General features: G+C 44.8%; 1 protein-coding gene across 3 annotated transcripts in view; it reads right to left on the reverse strand.

Moving 5' to 3' along the window:
• The window catches only part of LOC130129501 (cadherin-18), a 94,279-nt gene that overhangs the window by 48,085 nt on the left and 26,259 nt on the right, over positions 1-19,935 (reverse strand). For 2 of the 3 annotated variants that reach the window (XM_056299048.1, XM_056299047.1), the window contains exon 3: positions 10,508-10,627. The exons of the other annotated variant lie outside the window; for it this stretch is intronic. In XM_056299048.1, coding sequence (XP_056155023.1) covers positions 10,508-10,627 — 120 coding nt within the window. The remainder of the gene's footprint in view (positions 1-10,507; positions 10,628-19,935) is intronic. 3 annotated transcript variants of the gene reach the window in all.

A 19,935-nucleotide genomic window follows, 5' to 3' on the forward strand; every position in this document is an offset into this window, starting at 1 on the left:
CTCAATTGCAAATAGACACACACAAAATAGTGAGACATACATTTTTTTTCTTCCAGAAACTCTCTTAATCGGCTCTTATCTGCTTTTCTGGACATCAAAACACAATTATAGTGATACCAACCACTTTTCTTCTAATGATGTGAGCCCTGCAAACTCTATTTGAAGTTCCTGGATATTAACTGGAGTCTTAGCGTTACTTAACCCGGGGTCCTTGAGAAACGGAGACCTTGGCAGCCAGCCACACTTTCCATTAAAACAACACCAAGACGGATGATCTGACCTTTTGAGTTTCTTATTACTCCCTTGCTCGCCAAGGCATTTCGCTCCCAAGCGGTCCCTCTCTGCAGCGGGTTGAGGAGCGGTGACCAAGCACACAGGGAAGGAACGGCAAATTTCCATTCATCTCGATCTGTTTGTTCCTCGATAGATATTACGAACCAACAGCTAGATGATGTCTTGCCACTAATTTGTCATCACGATAAATAGCTGATAAGCCCCGCCCCACCAGTCTTGAGTGACGCATGGGAAAAACAAACATACTTAACAGGAAGTGGGATGCGAGGCTAATAAGGAGTTACACCGATGGATGTAGAAAAACATTACAATAGATACGGCGCGGAGTCGGGGTTAACATCTGGTATTGGCTGAGAGGCAATCATTCCAGAACAAAATCCCCGACAATACTTAAACAGGGCATGCATTTCTATTTTAATTTTGCAAAATTCAAGAACTAAAAGGTATCTTGGTTCTCTGACACCGAGATCACAGACCTTGACTCCCCCCCTCCCCCCACTCTTCTCCAGCTGTAACGCCTCGGCGCCAAGTCTCGGTGGAGCTTCCCTGTTAATTTAGAAAATAATTGAGAAAGAGCCGGCTTCCTTGAACCCGAGTCCATTTGGCGGAGTGATGTGGTTAGCCTTTACCTCAACCCGCTCAGTCTATTAAAGTTGATACCATCATACACTATCCACCTCTTTGTCGGGCTGGAAACTTCTAAAGGAGGACAATCTCCAGGGTGAACAAAAAGGATTATGGGAGATTACTAAAGCACTCTTCCCTCTCCTGCCTCACATCCACATGTTTTTGGTGCATCCAGTACTCTGTTGTCCTTGTGTGTCTGCTCTCCTGTGTGGCCAAGATCCCCAGATACATCCAAACACAAGTATTTCTTTAGAAGTCAAGGTGACGGAGAGTGCTTATCTATTATCATCATTTGTCTTTCAAAATACTCAAACCTGTGAAGCAGTAATAACAGCAGTATTGGTAATACTAGTAGGAGTAGTGGTGGTAATAGCAGTGTTTCCTCTTCACAGCCGTGTGAGCTTTGGTAATTGCCCGTTGCGTTACATTCCCACTCAGGAGTCATTCTGTCAATCACTCGACTGCTTAAGACTACATAGTGTCGTTAAGAAGGCTATTTATTGACAGACAAAGCGACGTTTTTTTTTTTCTCCTTGATGCAGCCGGGAGGAGGACTTAATCCATGAACCCAGAAACGTCTTGATCTGTGTCAGCTCCTTCAATAAAAGTCGAACACTCCCAAATCCCAGATCAGCAGAGAAATTAGCCTACTTACGATGCAAAGGGGACTGGAATGGGGGGGGGGGGAGGAGGCATGCACACGGCACAGCAGCAGTGTGTGTGTGTGTGTGTGTGTGTGGAGGTGGGGGTTAAGCGGTTGTGAGACTCATGAGGAACATCCTTGATATCGCTTGATATCTCTGCGGGTAAGTGACAGATACATGCCAGAGACAGGAAACACAACCCAGCCATAAGAAGGAGCCATACCAGCACGTGCTGTGCTGTATAGCTTTGCTGAGATGGATAGAACGCTCTTAGGTTAAAGTGCCGGCTTGCTCTTCACCATGTGAAGAAATGAAGCCGTTTCATCCACAGGGCTTTGCCCTGTAAATGCCAACAGTTTTGTCATATTCAAAACATGGTCAGTGTGCTATTATTCCCCTATGTTGTACAGGAGGGATTTCGTTCACGTAGACAACTAGTGTTGGAGTCCATTTACCAGCTTTCTCACCATGTGTCTGTAAATCAGTTTCATATTCAATCTTGGGGATTTTAGCTACGGCCGTAAACCTGTATGATTTACATTGAGGAAGCAGGTGGAAACTCGGTGTGTTGACTTGGGACAGACAGAAGCAACACACGTTTATTTGTATGGCCCTAAATCACAGCTACAGTCTCGGAGGGTTTTGAACTCACCCAGTAAAAAAACAGGTTGACACAGGAAATGACTGTAGACAACACTGTATCCCTAGAGCCTCGATTTGGATGAGAACCAACTCAGACAGGTGTGCCACAGCTGTCAAACGGGCAAGGTAGACAATGTGGTGACAGATTTAGAAACAAGCCGCTTTTCGAGAGCTCTTAATGATTTCTCTGCATTTATATTTTCCAAAGGGCCCTGTATAGACCGAGACCTGATGCAGGACAAGAGTTCAACAGCATCATTACAGACAGTCGGCCGTTGCACAAGACAAATTTGCAACATGGTAGTTAAGAAACAATCTCTCATCGCGACCTTTGTTTAAATTACAGAACATTACAAAGTAATCTCACAGACAACAGATCGCTTTATTTTCATTGCTATAGACTTCATAAAATGGGCGGCGTGTGAATTGCTGTCCCCCATATGGCTACTAAATGGCAAGAGAGCGTGTGAGAGATTTACTGAATAACTAAAAGCTGACTTAATGAACAGCTATTGCCCGTTAATTTGGATTTAGGCAGTAGCGTACCGTGGGGTTTCAATCAGAGCCTTTAGTAACGAACTGCACTCCCCCTCCCCCCCACACACACACACTTCTCTTATGGTGCCGGTACAGCCAACACAGCCACATAAAAAAACACACTATCATGCTCTATATGCACTACTGGATCAACACCAACAAGACAGCTGATCTTTAACAACCACAACACACACCACTGTGCACTATAGCAGCTATCGCAGCATCACCATCAGATCTTCCTTTATGTCACTCAGCAACCACGTTGTGCGCGCGCACACACACACACACACACACAGGGCACAAAAACAACTATTAGAGTGCAGAGCTCTGCCAGGCATATCTCCCCTTCTCCGGTGCTCGGACTTGACGATGCACTGGGGCGAATTTGTAATTTGTGATATTGGCCACACAAATAAAATTGACTTGACTTAACAAACCATACCTTTTTTTCACCTATTGGGAGAAGGGGCCCTTAGTAAAAGAGTTCAGATGGGTTTAACCGTCTTGGTTTTTATTATATAAAATATAAAATTGAATTGTACTCCCGTATGTTGTGCTGCTGTGGGCTGGGGGAAACGGCATTTTCGTTTCATTTCGTGTACGCAAGTGCATGAAGTGAAATGAAATCAAGCGTTCCTGATTCCTGAATGAAGATGAGCGACTTTCTTTCATTCTAAAGCATAAAACGCCGGTAAGAAAACCTAGCTCAGCCATGGGAGATGTTTCATTGTATCCACTGAGATGATTTCTGGTTGTGGCTGTGATTAACCCTACTCTTGAAATTTGTATTTTTATAGCGGAGTTTTAACATTGGAGTCTATGGCACTTTCGGCTCTACTCCCCCTCATGATCTCGGTTAAGCAAACATGGCGGCGAGGTGAATAAAGCACATTACTTTTTGGTTCATCCGGTGTTTCTGTGCCGAGACCTGCAGTTAATGATTTGCGAAACACAATCGATGTCTCGTTTACTTTCTACAGTCATGCCCGAACACGAACACGTACACAGCGTTGGTCGAGCGAGCTAGAGAGTGAATGAAGAGAGGGAGCAGCAATCGCGAGGACAAACGTTATCCAAAGGTTTTCAATCACCGCAACTACGAGCGGCTCTTGATCATACAGTCATAACTGCGCACAACATACTTTTGGGGTTGACAGGTCCGTAGTTTGCGAGATTACCTGCGGACAGACACACACGAGACCAAAGGCACGATCCCCTCCAGGCTGCCACCTGGCGGACATAACGCACAAGTCTCCACAGTTGATGTTGTGCTCACCAGTCACTCGCTCAACTTCAATAAAGTACAGCCACGGTAATATCAGTGCTCTGCCTTCAATTCAGCAAGAAAGATGAGCAAACCAACCTGGAGTTATGTGCTACCTCACCTGAGAGACTCGTGGCAAAATTCACCCAGTAATTTAGTCCGTTTGGGAAAACGTGTAAAAAAAAAATATGCAAACAATCCTCCCAGATTCACAAAAAACACAAAGTAGATCGGCAACAAAACCGTCAGTAGCTGTGAATGCGGTGGCCATTGCGCGTACTTCGCCGGCAACCCGCCAGAGGCTCAAGCTCAAAGTTGATGACGACCCCGACACATGAGGGCCCTGTCTGTCACTACACATCAACATTTGATTGGCTGACACTCAAAGTTGTAATCAGTTTGCAGCTTCGGGCTTCAAGCAAAGGCTAGCAATACCACCGGTGCTGCTCCAAGTAGCCGTGATGTGTTTACATGACGTAGGAACTGCCTCCTCAGCCCCAGGAGAAAACAAGTCATTGAATTCAGACACACTTCAGTTTTATGAAAAACATGTTGTGATTGTGATTTTGACAGGGCCAGCAGAGAAGGCCCCGATGCCCCTGACAGCTCACCACCGGTATTAGGGGTTATGTGATTATAAAGGTCATTCTATCAAAAAGTTTGTGGTGCAACAAAATTAGTTTGTATGATTGGTTTGCAGCGCTTTAAAAAACAGGATTATTCTTGTCCTGCTAGTGTCCTCGCCTTTTCCTAGCTTGTCTGCATTTTGCTTGCATTTGTGGCATCATAAAAGCACATGTACGCTAGAAAGCTTTAATGTGCGTTCACCTAATTTCAACATGTTTGATAATGCCTCTTTTCACAAATTCTGTTCCAGAGACTAGTAGCTGTTAATGTAGTTCTCAGAGACCCACATTACTGCTGTTTTATTTGTCTCTTCAGCCAGGAAGATAATGATGTTTACTTGTTTTGTCAGGTACTTCAGCCATTTAATCAGAGAGCTTGTAGAGCTGGAACAACGGGTGAATGTAGTAACTAATTTACCTGTCAGAATAGAAAACCAACAGTACTGATGGTACCTGAGAACCGCTGCCAGGCAAGGACAGCGGACATTGATGCTATTTGGCTACCTTGATCAGTCGGTAATCATTATTTTGTAAAGGATAGTCAGGATTTGACAGGCGATTTTGAAGAGGTTAAAGATTGTCGAAACAATGAATGAGTGTAAAAACTTTTTTTTTTCCAGTGAGTAATATGAAAGTAATTATATTGGTTTTTGAAAATTTGACATACTCTTTTTTTATGTATGCTCAAAAGTCCAGGTAATCAGAAAATCATAGAAAGTTGAATCAGCTCATCTGGACACAACGTTTACTGACAGACACGTTTCATCACTCATCTAAGTGACCTCTTCCCTCTAAACTGACTGCAGGTTTTGCAGGTTTTCCACCCTTATTAACAATACAGCGGCATAAAAACCAAAAACAACAATCAGTTTAAAATGCCAGTGGAAAAGAGGGCTCTGATGTCCTATCCAGGGACACCACCTAGCCACTGGTTCAGATTTGTGGACACCTGGGTTAAAATTAAATCTCAGGATGCAGCACATTTCACCGACCACATTAACTCTGTGGACAACCACATCAAGTTCAGCAGGGAGGATGTGAAAAATGACAGGTTAGCCTTCTTACACTGTGGAACTGCAGTTGGTGATGAGGGACATTTGATTGTTGATGTTTACTGTAAACCAACACATACTGATCAGTACTTGAGGTTTGACTCTCATCGTCCACTGGAGCACAAACTAGGAGTCATCAGGACGCTGTACCACCGAAGTGACAACGTCCCCACCGACACAGTGACCAGGGAAGGGGAGAAATCCCATATTAAACAGGCCCTGGTAAAGTGTGGTTATCCTAACTGGGCATTTGTCAAAGCCAGGAAGATGCCCAAACAGTGCCCAGCCAATGGAAGACAGAAGGACAACAGCTGCCTAAGCATAAACCAGTGGTGGTTCTGTATGTGGCGGGAGTGTTGGAAAAGTCGAGACGTGTATTTTCCAAACATCACATCTCAGTCGCTTTCAAACCCCAAAACATGCTGTGCCAGAAATTGGTCCACCCCAAGGATCGGGTCCCCCAGTACAAACAGGGCAATATAGTGTACACCGTTAAGTGCCAGGAGGATTGCTGTGACTTGTAGATCACGGAAACTAAACAGATGCTGGCCAAGAGGATGGTACAACACAGGAGAGCTAACACGTCAGGCCAGGACTCCACAGTCTACACCACCTACAGGCCGGCGGCCACTCTTTCAAGGATGAGGATGTGCACATCCTTGATAGGGAGGAATGCTGGTTTGAATGGGGAGTCAAACAGGCCATCTATGTGAAGCGGGAACAACCATCCCTGAACCGAGGGGGTGGTTGGGGGGTCTAAGAGTACATCTGTCACCATCTTACAATGCTGTGATTGCAAACATTCCCAAATCCTCTGAATAGTACACGTGGCCACCGAAACTCTAGTTAATGGTTACACCCATATCTGCTTATGAAACAGATCACTGGTTTCATGCCACTGTATTGTTTATAAGGGTGGGGATACCTGCAGTCAGCTGAGACCCAAGAGGTCACTTAGATGAGTGACGAAACGCATCTGTCCATTAACATTGTGTCCAGATAAACTGATTCAACCTTATTCGACTGACACATAATCATAGTCATAAGACATGAGCCCAGCATTAAGCTGTTTTTTGGGCAAGTGACTCTCATTTAAACCCCCTCACCCTCCATCCCAGTGAGTACGATGCCATCGCAGATGCACCAATTACAGCTTTACATCCATGGCTGCATCTTATTTCCCAGGGAGACCAGCAGCTGTCTTACTGTTGTTCTCCAAGTTAATTAAAGTTACTTAAGAGATGTGAACTCTGTAATTTAATATTACTGTAAACTATTAGCAATGCCTTTTGTTATTTAGAATTAAAATGCAGAGCATCAAACCACGTTCTCCTCTGGCTCCAGGCACACTGGTATTTACTCAAGGCGGCTGTTATTTTCAGAACGGCTGTGACTAGTGGGCACTTGTCTGGCATCCATAAGAAAGACCCAGAGGTGAAGTACTGAAAGACAGTATATCCAGTAATTAGTCCAGTACTGATGTCTGTAAACCTTTAACGGTAAAAATCAACACTGACAACAGGAAAACATCAACGTTTTCAAACGCTTTACTGGAATTTTCATCGTTGTGTTTCAGCATCCGGGCTGCTCGACTGAAACCGTGACGTCGTGTTTTAATAAATACGCCCAAAGGTGCAGAAAAGATGCATTTTCGGAGTTAATGTGCTCAACATGTGGTTATCAATTCTGAGATGTCTTATATGACCAGATGAAATATTTCCTTCTGAGCTTTCGTTTCTCTTTTTTCCTTTTTTTTTTTTTGTGACGGTTTCTCATTGTATCTGGTTGCGGATTTGGGTCAAGTCTGAGACAGTCCTTAAGAGATTCCTTCAGGGCCATATGTGCAGAAGACTTAATGCTGCCATTACCCTCTGTCTCTACATGAGCTCTTGGTTTACCTCATGAGTCTGGTAAAAAGTTTTGCTGCTATATCAGGCTGTGAGTAACCAGGTCGAAAGCCAGAGGTATGTGTTTGTGTCTGTGTGTGTGTATTTTTATCTGTGTGTGTGCGTGTGTGGGGGTGAATTTCGTGATCAAGACAAAAGGTCTTTAAATCCACTCAATATGATACGAACCCTTTGTGATGCTGGCAATACTGGCACTGGGATCCAGAGCCATGCAGAGAAGGGGGATGCCTTTGCAGCTAATGCACTCGAAAACAGATGCAAAGCATTTTCAGCAGCCCAGCGTGCGACTCCAATATGGCAGCAAGCCAACACAGCCCCTGCAAGACCTTGCTCGGTATATTAAGGACTGCACACGGATGCAAACGATCCGTGTGCCCCTTCCTGGAGTGCTCTTGTCCTAATTTGTGGAAGTGGGCCGGTTCGACAGGAAACTAACTAGAGACACACACACACACACACACACACACACACACACACACACACACACACATATATATAGGTGGCATAGCACTGCACAGAGGAGTGAGCAGCCAGCTCAGCCTTCGATCACGTCCTCACTCCTCTGCTCACCCCACGCTGAATTACAATGCAGACAAGATGCCGACTCAGCTCCAGCAAAACAACCCCTCCGATGAGTTCGAACGCACACTACACATGAAAATAAAGGAATGAAACATTGGTGCTAAGCGTTGCAGGGAAATTACCATGCAATGTATTTTTAAGCTCAAAATAAGATTTTCCAGACGTTTCCATCGCCATGCAGGGACGTGTGTGGAGGAGAGATGCTGGGTATATTGGGAGAAGGATGCTGAATAGGGAGCTGCCAGGGAAGAGGAAAAGAGGAAGGCCAAAGAGGAGGTTTATGGATGTGGTGAGGGAGGACATGCAGGTGTGACAGAGGAAGATGCAGAGGACAGGAAGAGATGGAAACGGATGATCCACTGTGGCGACCCCTAATGGGAGCAGCCGAAAGTAGTAATAGTAGTTCCATTGCCATGCAGCATAGTGCAGATGCCACAAAATATTTCGAGGTTGTGTTAAATCAAGTTTTCAGACAAACATAGGGGCCACTTCCGCCTCCGTCAGTCAGAATTGCGTCAGTGCTCAGGTGTCCGACATGGTTTATGCAGTCTCAGAGGCGCTGGTATTACAGTTGTTGCAGATAATACAATCGAAGTGCATTGTTAGTCGAATCTTTTTCACGTCGATCAGTTGCAATGGTAAAGAAAAGCATGCATACCTTTTAACACACACGTGTTCACCAAAGCGCAAACCATTTGTTGATTTCTCATTCCCTTTTGTCTCTCCCACTCAGGATTTCACATGCACTTGTGCCCACGTACAAACACACACACACACACACATGCACGAAAATATACATAACCATTTTCCACACATACAAAAGTTATATCTTGCTCTTTGGAAGGTCTATTAAACTTTAATAGAGTCTAGTCAGGGCTTCTGGAACAAAAGATGGATTTTAAAAACACTGCCTATTAGGTTTTATCCATTCCAAATGCAGGGAACAATGGCTTTTTGAAAGCTTCTCTACAAATGCCTCCTTTGACCCCTAAGGAATAAGTCATGGCCCAGAAAGACGGCGTGCACAACAACAGAGCATCAGTATAGTCCATCACTCCACTGTGGCGGGATTCGCTTTTACAGTTTCAGGCACGCTGTAAAAGCAGGAGGGGACGTTCATCACTGTAGTGTGTGCTACACAGAATCCACAGCATCATACACGGCGCTTGTCCCAGGAAATGGAGGGACAATAACCACGACAGCTGCCAGGACTCAGAAATCCACACTGCCTACATTCACGTCACCCCAAATCCAACCCAGTTCAGATTTATTTATTTGTTTGTTTGTTTATTACTTAAAATTGACCGATTTGTTTTGTGTGGACAGTGAAACATGCATGAAAAAAAAAAAAGCCCTCTTGGGTTTCTGATTTGGGCCACTTTCAAATGTGTTTCCAGATCAGATACACATACATGTGGTTTGTTGATTTGTGGTAATGTGACTCGAGGCTGTGTGGCGAGGTCAGAACTGGCGTGCACTTCTTCTCGCTCTCCATGGCATTGATAGGTGGGTTTGGCTGGCTAGCGTTGACGCAGCGGTTTGTCTTTCGCTGACTGATCACAGGTATTGCCTCGGTGGAACGGTCCAATAAAAGGCTGTGATGAATGTGGGATACTAGTGAGGCCCTGGTAACGCAAGAGATTGTTGGAGGAGCAAAAATGACGTTGACGGAAGCCAGTGGAAAGACAGCGAAGCCCGTTATTTTAGATGTGTGCAGACGCCCCGCAAGTTAGGGCCCAGACACACCAAACCGACTAGCGGTGACGCAGGCCGACTGTTGCGTCGCCTGCCGTCAGGGCCAAAAAGCAGCACTTTAACACACCGCAGAGACTACAGCCGACGGCCAACTAGCATGTACCTTCTGCACTGATTCGCTAAGCTGAACAGTTGAACAGCCAATCAGAGTGATCTGTCTCACCAGCGGGGTCCGCCGATTCAACATGCTTACTCAGCTGAAAACCTGCCAACAGGGGTCAGACTAGTGCCAATGGTGCGGGACACACTGCAAAAACAAGTGTCACAGACACTCACCGATGGCCTGACATTGGCCGACAGCCAACAATCAGCCTGGTGTGTCAGGGCCCTTATACCAGAGGGTAAGTACCACAACTGATTAGTGTTTGAAAAAGGCTCAATTTGGTCGCAGAATATCAGTTGTTGCTCCTGTGCACACACGAGTCATCTCAGGATGGACGTCTGCTCTTCCTGATAGCAGGCCCATTATGAGAAATAAACCTGAACAATAAGTGAAGAAAAAAATAAACACTAACCCACAAACTGAAGGGAGCCTTTGTCTCGGTATAATTAGTAGCCATGCAAAGTCCAAACGCACCTGTTTTGGGATCAACTGAGAAATAGGGTTGTCCTTGGAGAATGCTGTAGACTATCCTGGCACTGTTTCCGTACGTGGGATCGTCGGCATCCGTTGCTGTGACTTGGATAACCGACGTACCTAAAGAGGAAAACAAGATTATTTCACAACGATTATTCAAGTCAAAGTAGAAATGCATTAATGAGCACACAGACGGGGTCGGTGGTATGTTGTTCTCCGTACAGCAACATAATTCAGCTCCGTTCCAGTACAAGAACATCACAGCAACACCGCCATCACATTAGATACACATCGAAAGAAACAATTATTAACAGTGTACTGTCTCTAACAAGATCTGTTTATTTTCATTATTCTTTTAAAAAATATATTATTATTATTTAAGTCGTGGAATTTGTTAATCAGGAATACGGCATCAAACACTGGTACATACAATAAAAAAAGCTATGAATTGGAAATTCCTTAATATTCATACTAGTTTCTTTCATTCCCTCAAAATGCTGCAACAACTTACTTTCATTTAAGTTTTAACACATGGATACAGTGTTAATTAGAATGAATGCTGATTTATTTTAAACATGTAAATAAGCAGGATATAACATACAGATAAGCCATTGCCAATAATGTGAAGTGATCCACAAACCCACACATCCAACTCGGCGAACAAATCTCAGTTTACACCAGATTATTTGTTACACGTTGGAAAAGGAGTAGGAGGAAGTACACACACATGTTTTCCTGCTCCGTCTCAGCTACTCTTAAATTAATTTAGCTAATGTACATTTCAAACTCAGTTCCCACTGTGCTGTGTAGTTCACATTCACTGCAAGCTGTGCTGCTCAACACAAACTCAACTGCTGTGAACAACAGGGGAAAAAAGTAAAAAATCTACTTATTTCATACCAATTAACACTGGATATTGGCTTAATTAAAATGATAATCGGTGTGTTATCGTTGCTACTGCAGGTCCTTTAATGTTGAAAAGGCACACTTCCTGTGCAAGTGTTTTCCATTTGTAATTACATGTATATCAGCACAGCTCAGGGAGTTACGTTGTTCTCGTGTTCGATGAAAGACCGTCTCACTGCCAACCAGCAGCGAAACTCAATGATTCTCAAGGGGCGGTACAATACACGCCGCAGAGATTCTCACAAACCAATAACATTTCATCCAAAGCCAGACCGGGCAGACCTAAAGGACCCGCACCACCTGAAGACCAGTACATCAGCGTTGGAGTATATCACTTTCAGCAGTAATGAATAATATAGTGTGTTTGTAATAGGATTTTGGTAATACTATTACAGCTACTATGTCAAGTAACGCGTTACCACCCGAAATACACCAGGCATGGGGACGGAGTGGGTTTTTTTGGGGGGGCAGGGCCAGCCCGACAAACGCGAATAGAGCGGAGCAACGTGACGTCAGCTTGAAGTAGTTTTGGGTGAAAAAACGGTGAAATTCCATCCATCCATCCATTATTCAAACTGCTTATCCTGCTCTCAGGGTTGCGGGATGCTGGAGCCTATCCCAGCAGTCATTGGGCGGCAGGCGGGGAGACACCCTGGACAGGCCACCAGGCCATCACGGCCCACACACACACACACACACCTAGGGACAATTTAGTACGGCCGATTCACCTGACCTACATGTCTTTGGACTGTGGGAGGAAACCGGAGCACCCGGAGGAAACTCCACACAGACGACGACCCGGGACGACCCCCAAGGCTGGACTGCCCCGGGGCTCGAACCCAGGACCTTCTTGCTGTGAGGCGACAATGCTAACCACTGTGCCACCGTGCCGCCTGCCGTATTATTTATTGTTACCACAACTGACTGGCGCAAATAGGAGATAGAGGTTGTCACCATGCCTTAAAGTTGCTGTGTTGTATCCTGCACCATCAAAAAACACAACCACATTGGTTTGTCCTTGCTACCGAATCAGGAAAGGGAGGGGAAAAGAAAGATGGATTTTATAGCTTCAGGCTATTCGGAGGGAGGACCCAGAGGGAAACTTATGGGTCCTCGAGAAAGTAATTAGTTTGTCTGCGGCAAACACTTCTATTCTGTTACAATTACAAATTACCTGTTGAAAAACATATTCAGTAACTTACTTAATGATATAAGTATTACTTTAAAGTAACAAACTGGTTACTTTTACGTCAATGCCAAATATGAAAAAAGACAAACGATATCAATAACTGATCAATGACTTTTACTTAAGTGTATTTTATAAAACAACAAAACAATGAAACCTTAGAAATGACAATGGGGGGCGTCCGGGTAGCACAGCGGTCTATTCTGTTGCCTACCAACACAGCCAACACGGGGATCGTCGGTTCGAATCCCCTTGTTACCTCCGGCTTGGTTGGGGGTCCCTACAGACACAACTGGCCGTGTCTGCAGGTGGGAAGCTGGATGTGGGTATTTGTCCAGGCCACTGCACTAGCGCCTCCTCTGGTCGGTCGAGGCACGTGTTCAGGAGGGAGGGGGAACTGGGGGGAATAGCATGATCCTCCCATGTATTACGCCCCCCTGGTGAAACTCCTCACTGTCAGGTGAAAAGAAGCGGCTGGCGACTCCACATGTATCGGAGGAGGCATGTGGTAGTCTGCAGCCCTCCCCGGATCGGCAGAGGGGGCGGAGCAGCGACCGGGGGCTCGGAAGAGTTGGATAATTTCCCAGACACAATTGAGGAGAAAAAGAAAGGGGGGGGACCCCCCACCCCACAAAAAAAAGAAAAGAAATGGGGACACCAAGCTTTTAAGCATCAAAACATGTAGCAAAAAGGCAAGCAGACAACGCTGTTTTCGTTCAATACGTAGATTAAAGGCACCCACACCCACCCTCTAATCTAGCTAAAATGGAGGGAGTCTGTCTGGCTGCCCTTGGATTTTCTCGGCAACCGTTCATCCGATCGATTTCACACTTGGCGGGTGTGCCGTGTGTCTGGACGGTTTCGTGCTCGTTTATTTTGCCACCCGTCCCTTAAAATATGGACATATCCCGTATTTCAGAAGGAAACGATGCGCTCCTGGAGTGTGATTTGTTCAGTATTCTCAAAACCAGGGAAGGAAGAAATACACAGGCAGTGTCTGCGTATTTCTCTCTTCTCCGTCAGCAGAAAATTGCGGTGGTTTACCACAGCAGTTTCCCCGGGGTACCAGGGCCACATGGCCTACGTCTTAAAATTGTACATTTATTATTAAATCAAATAATATAATTTTGTTAACAAATAGTACATTTGTACAATATTACATTGTTACGTTCATTGAATTTATTTTGTGTGTTGCTTTTGTTGGCCAATAAAGTACTTAACTGAGACGGTATGTAGCTGCATGTGTGTTTTCTGTGATGGACTGGTGGCCAGTCCAGGGTGTCTCCTCGCCTGCGGCCCGGTGACTGTTGGGATGGGCTCCAGCATCCCCACAACCCGGATTCGGATAAGCGGCTTGGCTAATGGATGGATGGATGGATGTGTGTTTTCTCGAGAGATAATTACTCTGACAGGGTTACTGTATATATTTCCCTTTACATGAGCCTGACACAGTCTGAACTAATACCACCACACTGTGTGTGCATCCACAGAATCAGAGAAATTGTTATAAAAAAAAACAAAAAACAAACAAACAACAAACAAACGCAACCTTTTCCATTGAGATGGGGGTCAGGGGGTCTGGGTAGGGGTCGTGGGAGCCGAGATGGGGTTAAGTGTCCCTTGTTTTTCTAAGCTCAAGGTGGAAACCCTACTGACGGGCGGCCCAAATGTGTCTCTGTGGTGTCTTCTTTTACTCTAGCAGCTCCTCTGTGTCTCAGGCTACGCTACCTCAAATGAACGGTCAGCTCCGATAAGACTCGGCGTGACTTCTTCTTTGGTAAACGAGCCACGCCCCCGCACACAAATCGTAAGCAGCAGGTAAAGGAGTATTACAGCAGAGACCAGAAGGAGCGAAACATAAAGAAAAAGGTCCATCTCTGTAGGGATCCTTTCCAAAACGTTGTCAGACACTTATAATGACAATCTGAGTGACAAGAACAAGCACTTTTAGTGGACGAACTTTGACGGGGCAATTACCCCAAAGGGTTATATCGCAGCCCATTTCGCGGCTGCCGGCTGAAGCGTTCTCCCTCGGTACTGGATCAATAACAAAAATTGGTGTCCCCACTGGTCATTTAGACCCAAAATGATGGAAAATAGGGCCCAGGTTTAAAAATAGCGGAATGACCCTTCAATGCAACAGCGCGTTAAAGCTAACGACCAACATGGCGGGGTTTGGGGCCGTGTCATCTCTCCTGGAGTCGGTGACCTGCTCAGGATCAACTGCACACCGACCGAAGATGACGACTGCACTGTCTGTGGGGATCCTTCACATACGAGTGAAATGTGACAGGGCGGTTTTCAGACGCATGTTAATGCGATGCCGTCTTATTAACTATCAAATATCAATTTAAATCATCTTCAGATTGTTTATTTTCAGATTCTTTCTTTTGAAATAACTATTCGATCTTCTTACAATGCCGCCAGTTATGACTGTTGACAAAAATAAACTGAAGTGCAAGACTTGAAAGTTACTAATGGGACACGGGCTTTAACCTTTACTCTTAATGAAATCCAAGTCATCGTCAGCCATCGTTACAGATTAATAAGTGAATCTTAGTTGCAGGACAATAATATAACACTTAGAACAGGTAATGAATGGGCGTCCGGGTGGCGTAGCGGTCTATTACGTTGCCTACCAACACAGGGACCTTCGGTTTGAATCCCCGTGTTAATTCTGGCTTGGTCGGGCGTCCCTACAGATACAATTGGCCGTGTTTGCGTGTGGGAAGTCGGATGTGGGTATGTGTCCTGGTTGCTGCACTAGCGCCTCCTCTGGTCAGTCGGGGCACCTGTTCGGGGGTGGGGGACTGGGGGGAATAGCATGATCCTCCCCTGGTGAAACTCCTCACTGCCAGGTGAAAAGAAGCGGCTGGCGACTCCACATGTATGGGAGGAGGCATGTGGTAGTCTGCAGCCCTCCCCGGATCGGCAGAGTCGGTGGAGCAGCAACCGGGACGGCTCGGAAGAGTGGGGTAATTGGCTGTGTACAATTGGGGAGAACAGGTAATGACTAAGTTATGAGTTTTATAAACTTTACGAGAGTTTTAGAAATCTGCTTTTTAGTTTTCCGTTGGGAAGTTGACAAATGAAGCAACTGAAATTCGTTGGGAGTCCATGCCACTGTATATTATTTGCTTTTTTTTGTCTTTAAAAATCCCGGGGAGCAGATTCAAACACGAGCTTTAATGAGCCACATACTCAACATTGTGACTGGAGCTCACCGAGTCCCTGTCAACCTTACAGCTAAAATTACACTGAGAATTAGCTGGGCTTGATCAGTTTTGGGACTTCCTGTAACAAAGGACGATGGGCTGATTCCTAATTACCTGCATATGAAAACAAATGTCTTATTAATACCTGATCTTTGGATTGTTCTTGGATATCAGCTTTGTTGCAACACCTTTTTTTAAATGATAACAGATTTAGAATTGCATTACAAAATGCTGCACATCAGTTTTATGAGGAGGAGGAGGAAGGGACGACCTCCGCTAACTACAGAGGATCAACTCTGTGAGAATGTCTCCATTTTGTCAAGCGGAGACCCGATTTATCTACTGTGCCCCCCCCTTTTCTCCCTAATTGTAATTGGCCAATTACCCCACTCTTCTGAGCCATCCCGGTCGCTGCTCCACCCCCTCTGCCGATCCGGGGAGGGCTGCAGACTACCACATGCCTCCTCTGATACATGTGGAGTCGCCAGCCGCTTCTTTTCACCTGACAGTGAGGAGTTTCACCAGGGGGACATAGCATGTGGGAGGTTCACGCTATTCCCCCCAGTTCCCCCTCCCCCCTGAACAGATGCCCCAACCGACCAGAGGAGGCGCTAGTGCAGCGACCAGGACACATACCCACATCCGGCTTCCCACCCGCAGACACGGCCAATTGTGTCTGTAGGGACGCCCGACCAAGCCGGGGGTAACACAGGGATTTGAACCGGCGATCCCCATGTTGGTAGGTGACGGAATAGACCGCCACGCTACCCGGACGCCCCTTCTACTGCGCTTTAATATTCCTGTCACATGTTTTGATTGTATCATAATTTTGCAAGGGTTGGCTGCTTTTGGAATTAAACTCCTAAACTACTGCACAGTTATGAACAATCACAAAAGAACAATGTCAGTGAAATCCATAATCTAGTTCACTGTGATGCTCAACCAATACACGTGTAATCCAATATTAATGCATAACCCGTTTTATTTGTACTATTCATTTTTGTTTCTTTTTACTGCCTTACTCAACTTATGAAGAAGTAAACACTCAACTGCATACATAATGATGCAGCACATATGTTGTGAAGGTCCACGGGAATAATGAGCTGCACAGCTGCAGCAAATGCAAGTTTGCAGCCCTATTTCTAGTATTCTATCTATGAAACCCTCTTCCCATACAACTGGAGAAAGCACCAGTGTTCATGGATAAAGGGGGGCGGTCCCATGTACCCCAGTTTTGGGAGTAAATAAGAAGTATTGAAAACTGGCTATGTTAAGAAAAGAGAAATCCAATGCTTGGAAAAATGAACATTGTGATTTTCATAACCAGATCATCATATTGTGCAGCCCCTCACCTCGCCTGTGTCTGCTTCCATGACATCCCATTGGTTTCAGCTCCTCTAGAGCCACTGTCACCGGCTGACTTATGGCTGTGGCCAGAAAACATAATGCACTTTTAAAAGTTCAGGGTTGGTGCTACAGGATGGCATTACTGCCACCGGACTGCCCTCGTCCTTCTTCAGTGCCAAGTACAACTTCTCCACATTCAGCAGCCTTTTCCCATCTCGGAGTTTCTAAACTTGTAAACATTTTGTTGTCATCTCTGCAGTCTCATGCTGACTACTGCTGAAACTTCGTTTTAGAGGGGTGAAACTTTTCATGTTCAAACTAAAAAGCCTTTTTTTATTTTTCCTTTTTTTTTTGTCTGAGGATTTTTTCCACTGCAAAGACTATTGATTTAAACCTACCACACAGTCCTTTGCTGTGTTTTTTCTTTCTTTATTTCTGTAAACAAGTGACGGCTAATGTGCTAATGGAGCAAGGTGTTTCCGCTTAAGAATTTATTTATTTTTCTTCTTTTTTTTTTTTAGAAGAACCAACAGTTGAAACACTGGATAATGCCAATTAGTTGCAGAAAACAAGAAATGTGGCTTGTTATTCCAACAAAACAAACAAACAAAAAAAACTTGAAGGAAGTTAATATGTGAGGGATGTATTTCTAGTTATCTCTCCACTGACAGACTTTTTGTCCTTTGGTTTTATTACTTTATATTTGATTAATTACATAGACGGATGTACTTTGCAGTCTGAAGCACAATGTAAGATTGGATATGCTCACCAACTCTATAAAATATACCTCCAGCATGTACAGATGGAGGGGTTTATTTCTTCTCTACCTTACGAAGTTACCGTGTACTCGGCAGGCCCTCTGAGGGCCCTTAAATCTGTTTGTTATAACGGATGGCAGTACGTACTGGAAACCACATTTAAGAGGGACAGATGGAGGGAAAATGAATCAAAAGTCATCTGGTCCTCTGCCTAGAACCCTGAATTGAATTTTCTTTTCTTTTAACTGGTTTGAAAAGGAATTGTGTACCTGTTCATTTTTGTTTTTTTTTTCCAAAATCTCCTAGCTTGTATTTCCAATAACATTTCCAATATCCATTCGGCTAAACAATCAATAGACTCCAACCCAAACGGCATGCTGAGCAGAAGTGAAATGGTGGCTATAGAAGCGAAAGAAGGGGGGTGGGGGATCTCCAGCATGTCCATTTAAAACACTTCAACCAGGAGAAAATTGAAACCCCTTTCATCGAGCGCTCAAAACATTTGATCCCGCCGCGGAACGGTAGGAGAAAACGGTAATGTCAGAGCACCTGGCACACACCCAGCCAATCAATTTAAGCAGGGGAGAGAAGAAAAAAAAAAGGAGCATCACCACCAATTAGCCGCCACATTCCCAGACAGCCCCCCTTTTGCGCTTAGGAGCGGCGGTATTGACAGATGCTGGGGGATTAGTGCTCTGGAGTGTGAGGACAGTTGATTGTTGCAGCCGATTTGATGCCACAGACGCCGGGCCAAAGACGAATGACTTTAATGGACGCGAGAAAAAGAGGAGGCGGGCGGGGGGGGGGGGGGTAATTATTTTCGCCTTCACAGTCCCTGATTTCCTCCCTTGGGTCATCACTGGTGATTGATTCCCTTTTGTATGACCAGCGTTGAAGTTTGCAGCCCAACATTGAAAACTTTGAAATGAGCAGTCTTGTTAGACAGCACCCAACAATGGGTGCCAGTACACTAGATTTGTTGTTGCGGGGATATTTTCATTATCCCATTATCCTCTTGCCGGCCAGTTAGAGCTGGGTTAATAGCAGCTGCTGCATGCAATAATCCGAAATGGTTCATATTTATTCATTCATTTATCATCTGTACTCGCCTCAGGTTCAGGTTCACTAACCAGCATGCACTGGGAGGAAGGCAAGGAAGACACTTGGGACAGGTAACCAGTCCATCTCCATCAACCCATAATAACGCAGGAAGAACATGCAAAGGAGGAACGGGACTGAATGACTTGCTGTGAGGCAACAGCGGCAACCCTTAAGCCAACATACCACCCATATAAAGCATATGACATAAAAACCCCAATTCCAGTGAAGTTGGGACGTTGTGTAAAACGTAAATAAAAACAGAATATAATGATTTGTTTATCAGTTTGAACATTGAATATCTTGTCTTTGTAGTGTATTCAATTGAATATACGTCGAAAAGGATTTGCAAATCATTGTACTGTTTTTATTCACATTTTACACAACGTCCCAACTTCATTGGAATTGGGTTTGTACATATAGCCGCAACTGCACCTGCTATCTATTGAACACACATAGATACAGGGTCGAGAGGCTGTAAATAAGCACTGCTTACTATGCATCAGAAAAACATTTAAAGGAGATTAAGATATGTGCTTGGCACTTCTGACTTACAACACAAACGTGCTGGCTGCAAAGTTGTATGAGTAGCGGTTGTGACTGTTCATGAATATGCAAGGAGGAATCAAAGCGGATATCGATTCTTCATAAGGAGGGCGCCTACAGAGCTATTGAGGTTTGCATTTTTAATCGGTTTTCCACATCCCCATCTTCTCTGTGAGAATCTGATGAAGCCGCACACTTTCTCTGCAAGATATTTCTATTAAGTACCCCCGCACAGTTCAGCTTCAGAGAGAAATAAAATGGACAGAGCGATATGAACGGGATGCTTTTTAATTAAGTGCCATTGATTTGAATCACGTATCATTTACATGAAGTTGTGTCCTATTCGCACCGGAATGGTATTACCTGGGAACC

The sequence above is a fragment of the Lampris incognitus genome, chromosome 19 (assembly GCF_029633865.1).
Source record: "Lampris incognitus isolate fLamInc1 chromosome 19, fLamInc1.hap2, whole genome shotgun sequence".
Taxonomy (NCBI): Eukaryota; Metazoa; Chordata; class Actinopteri; order Lampriformes; family Lampridae; genus Lampris; species Lampris incognitus.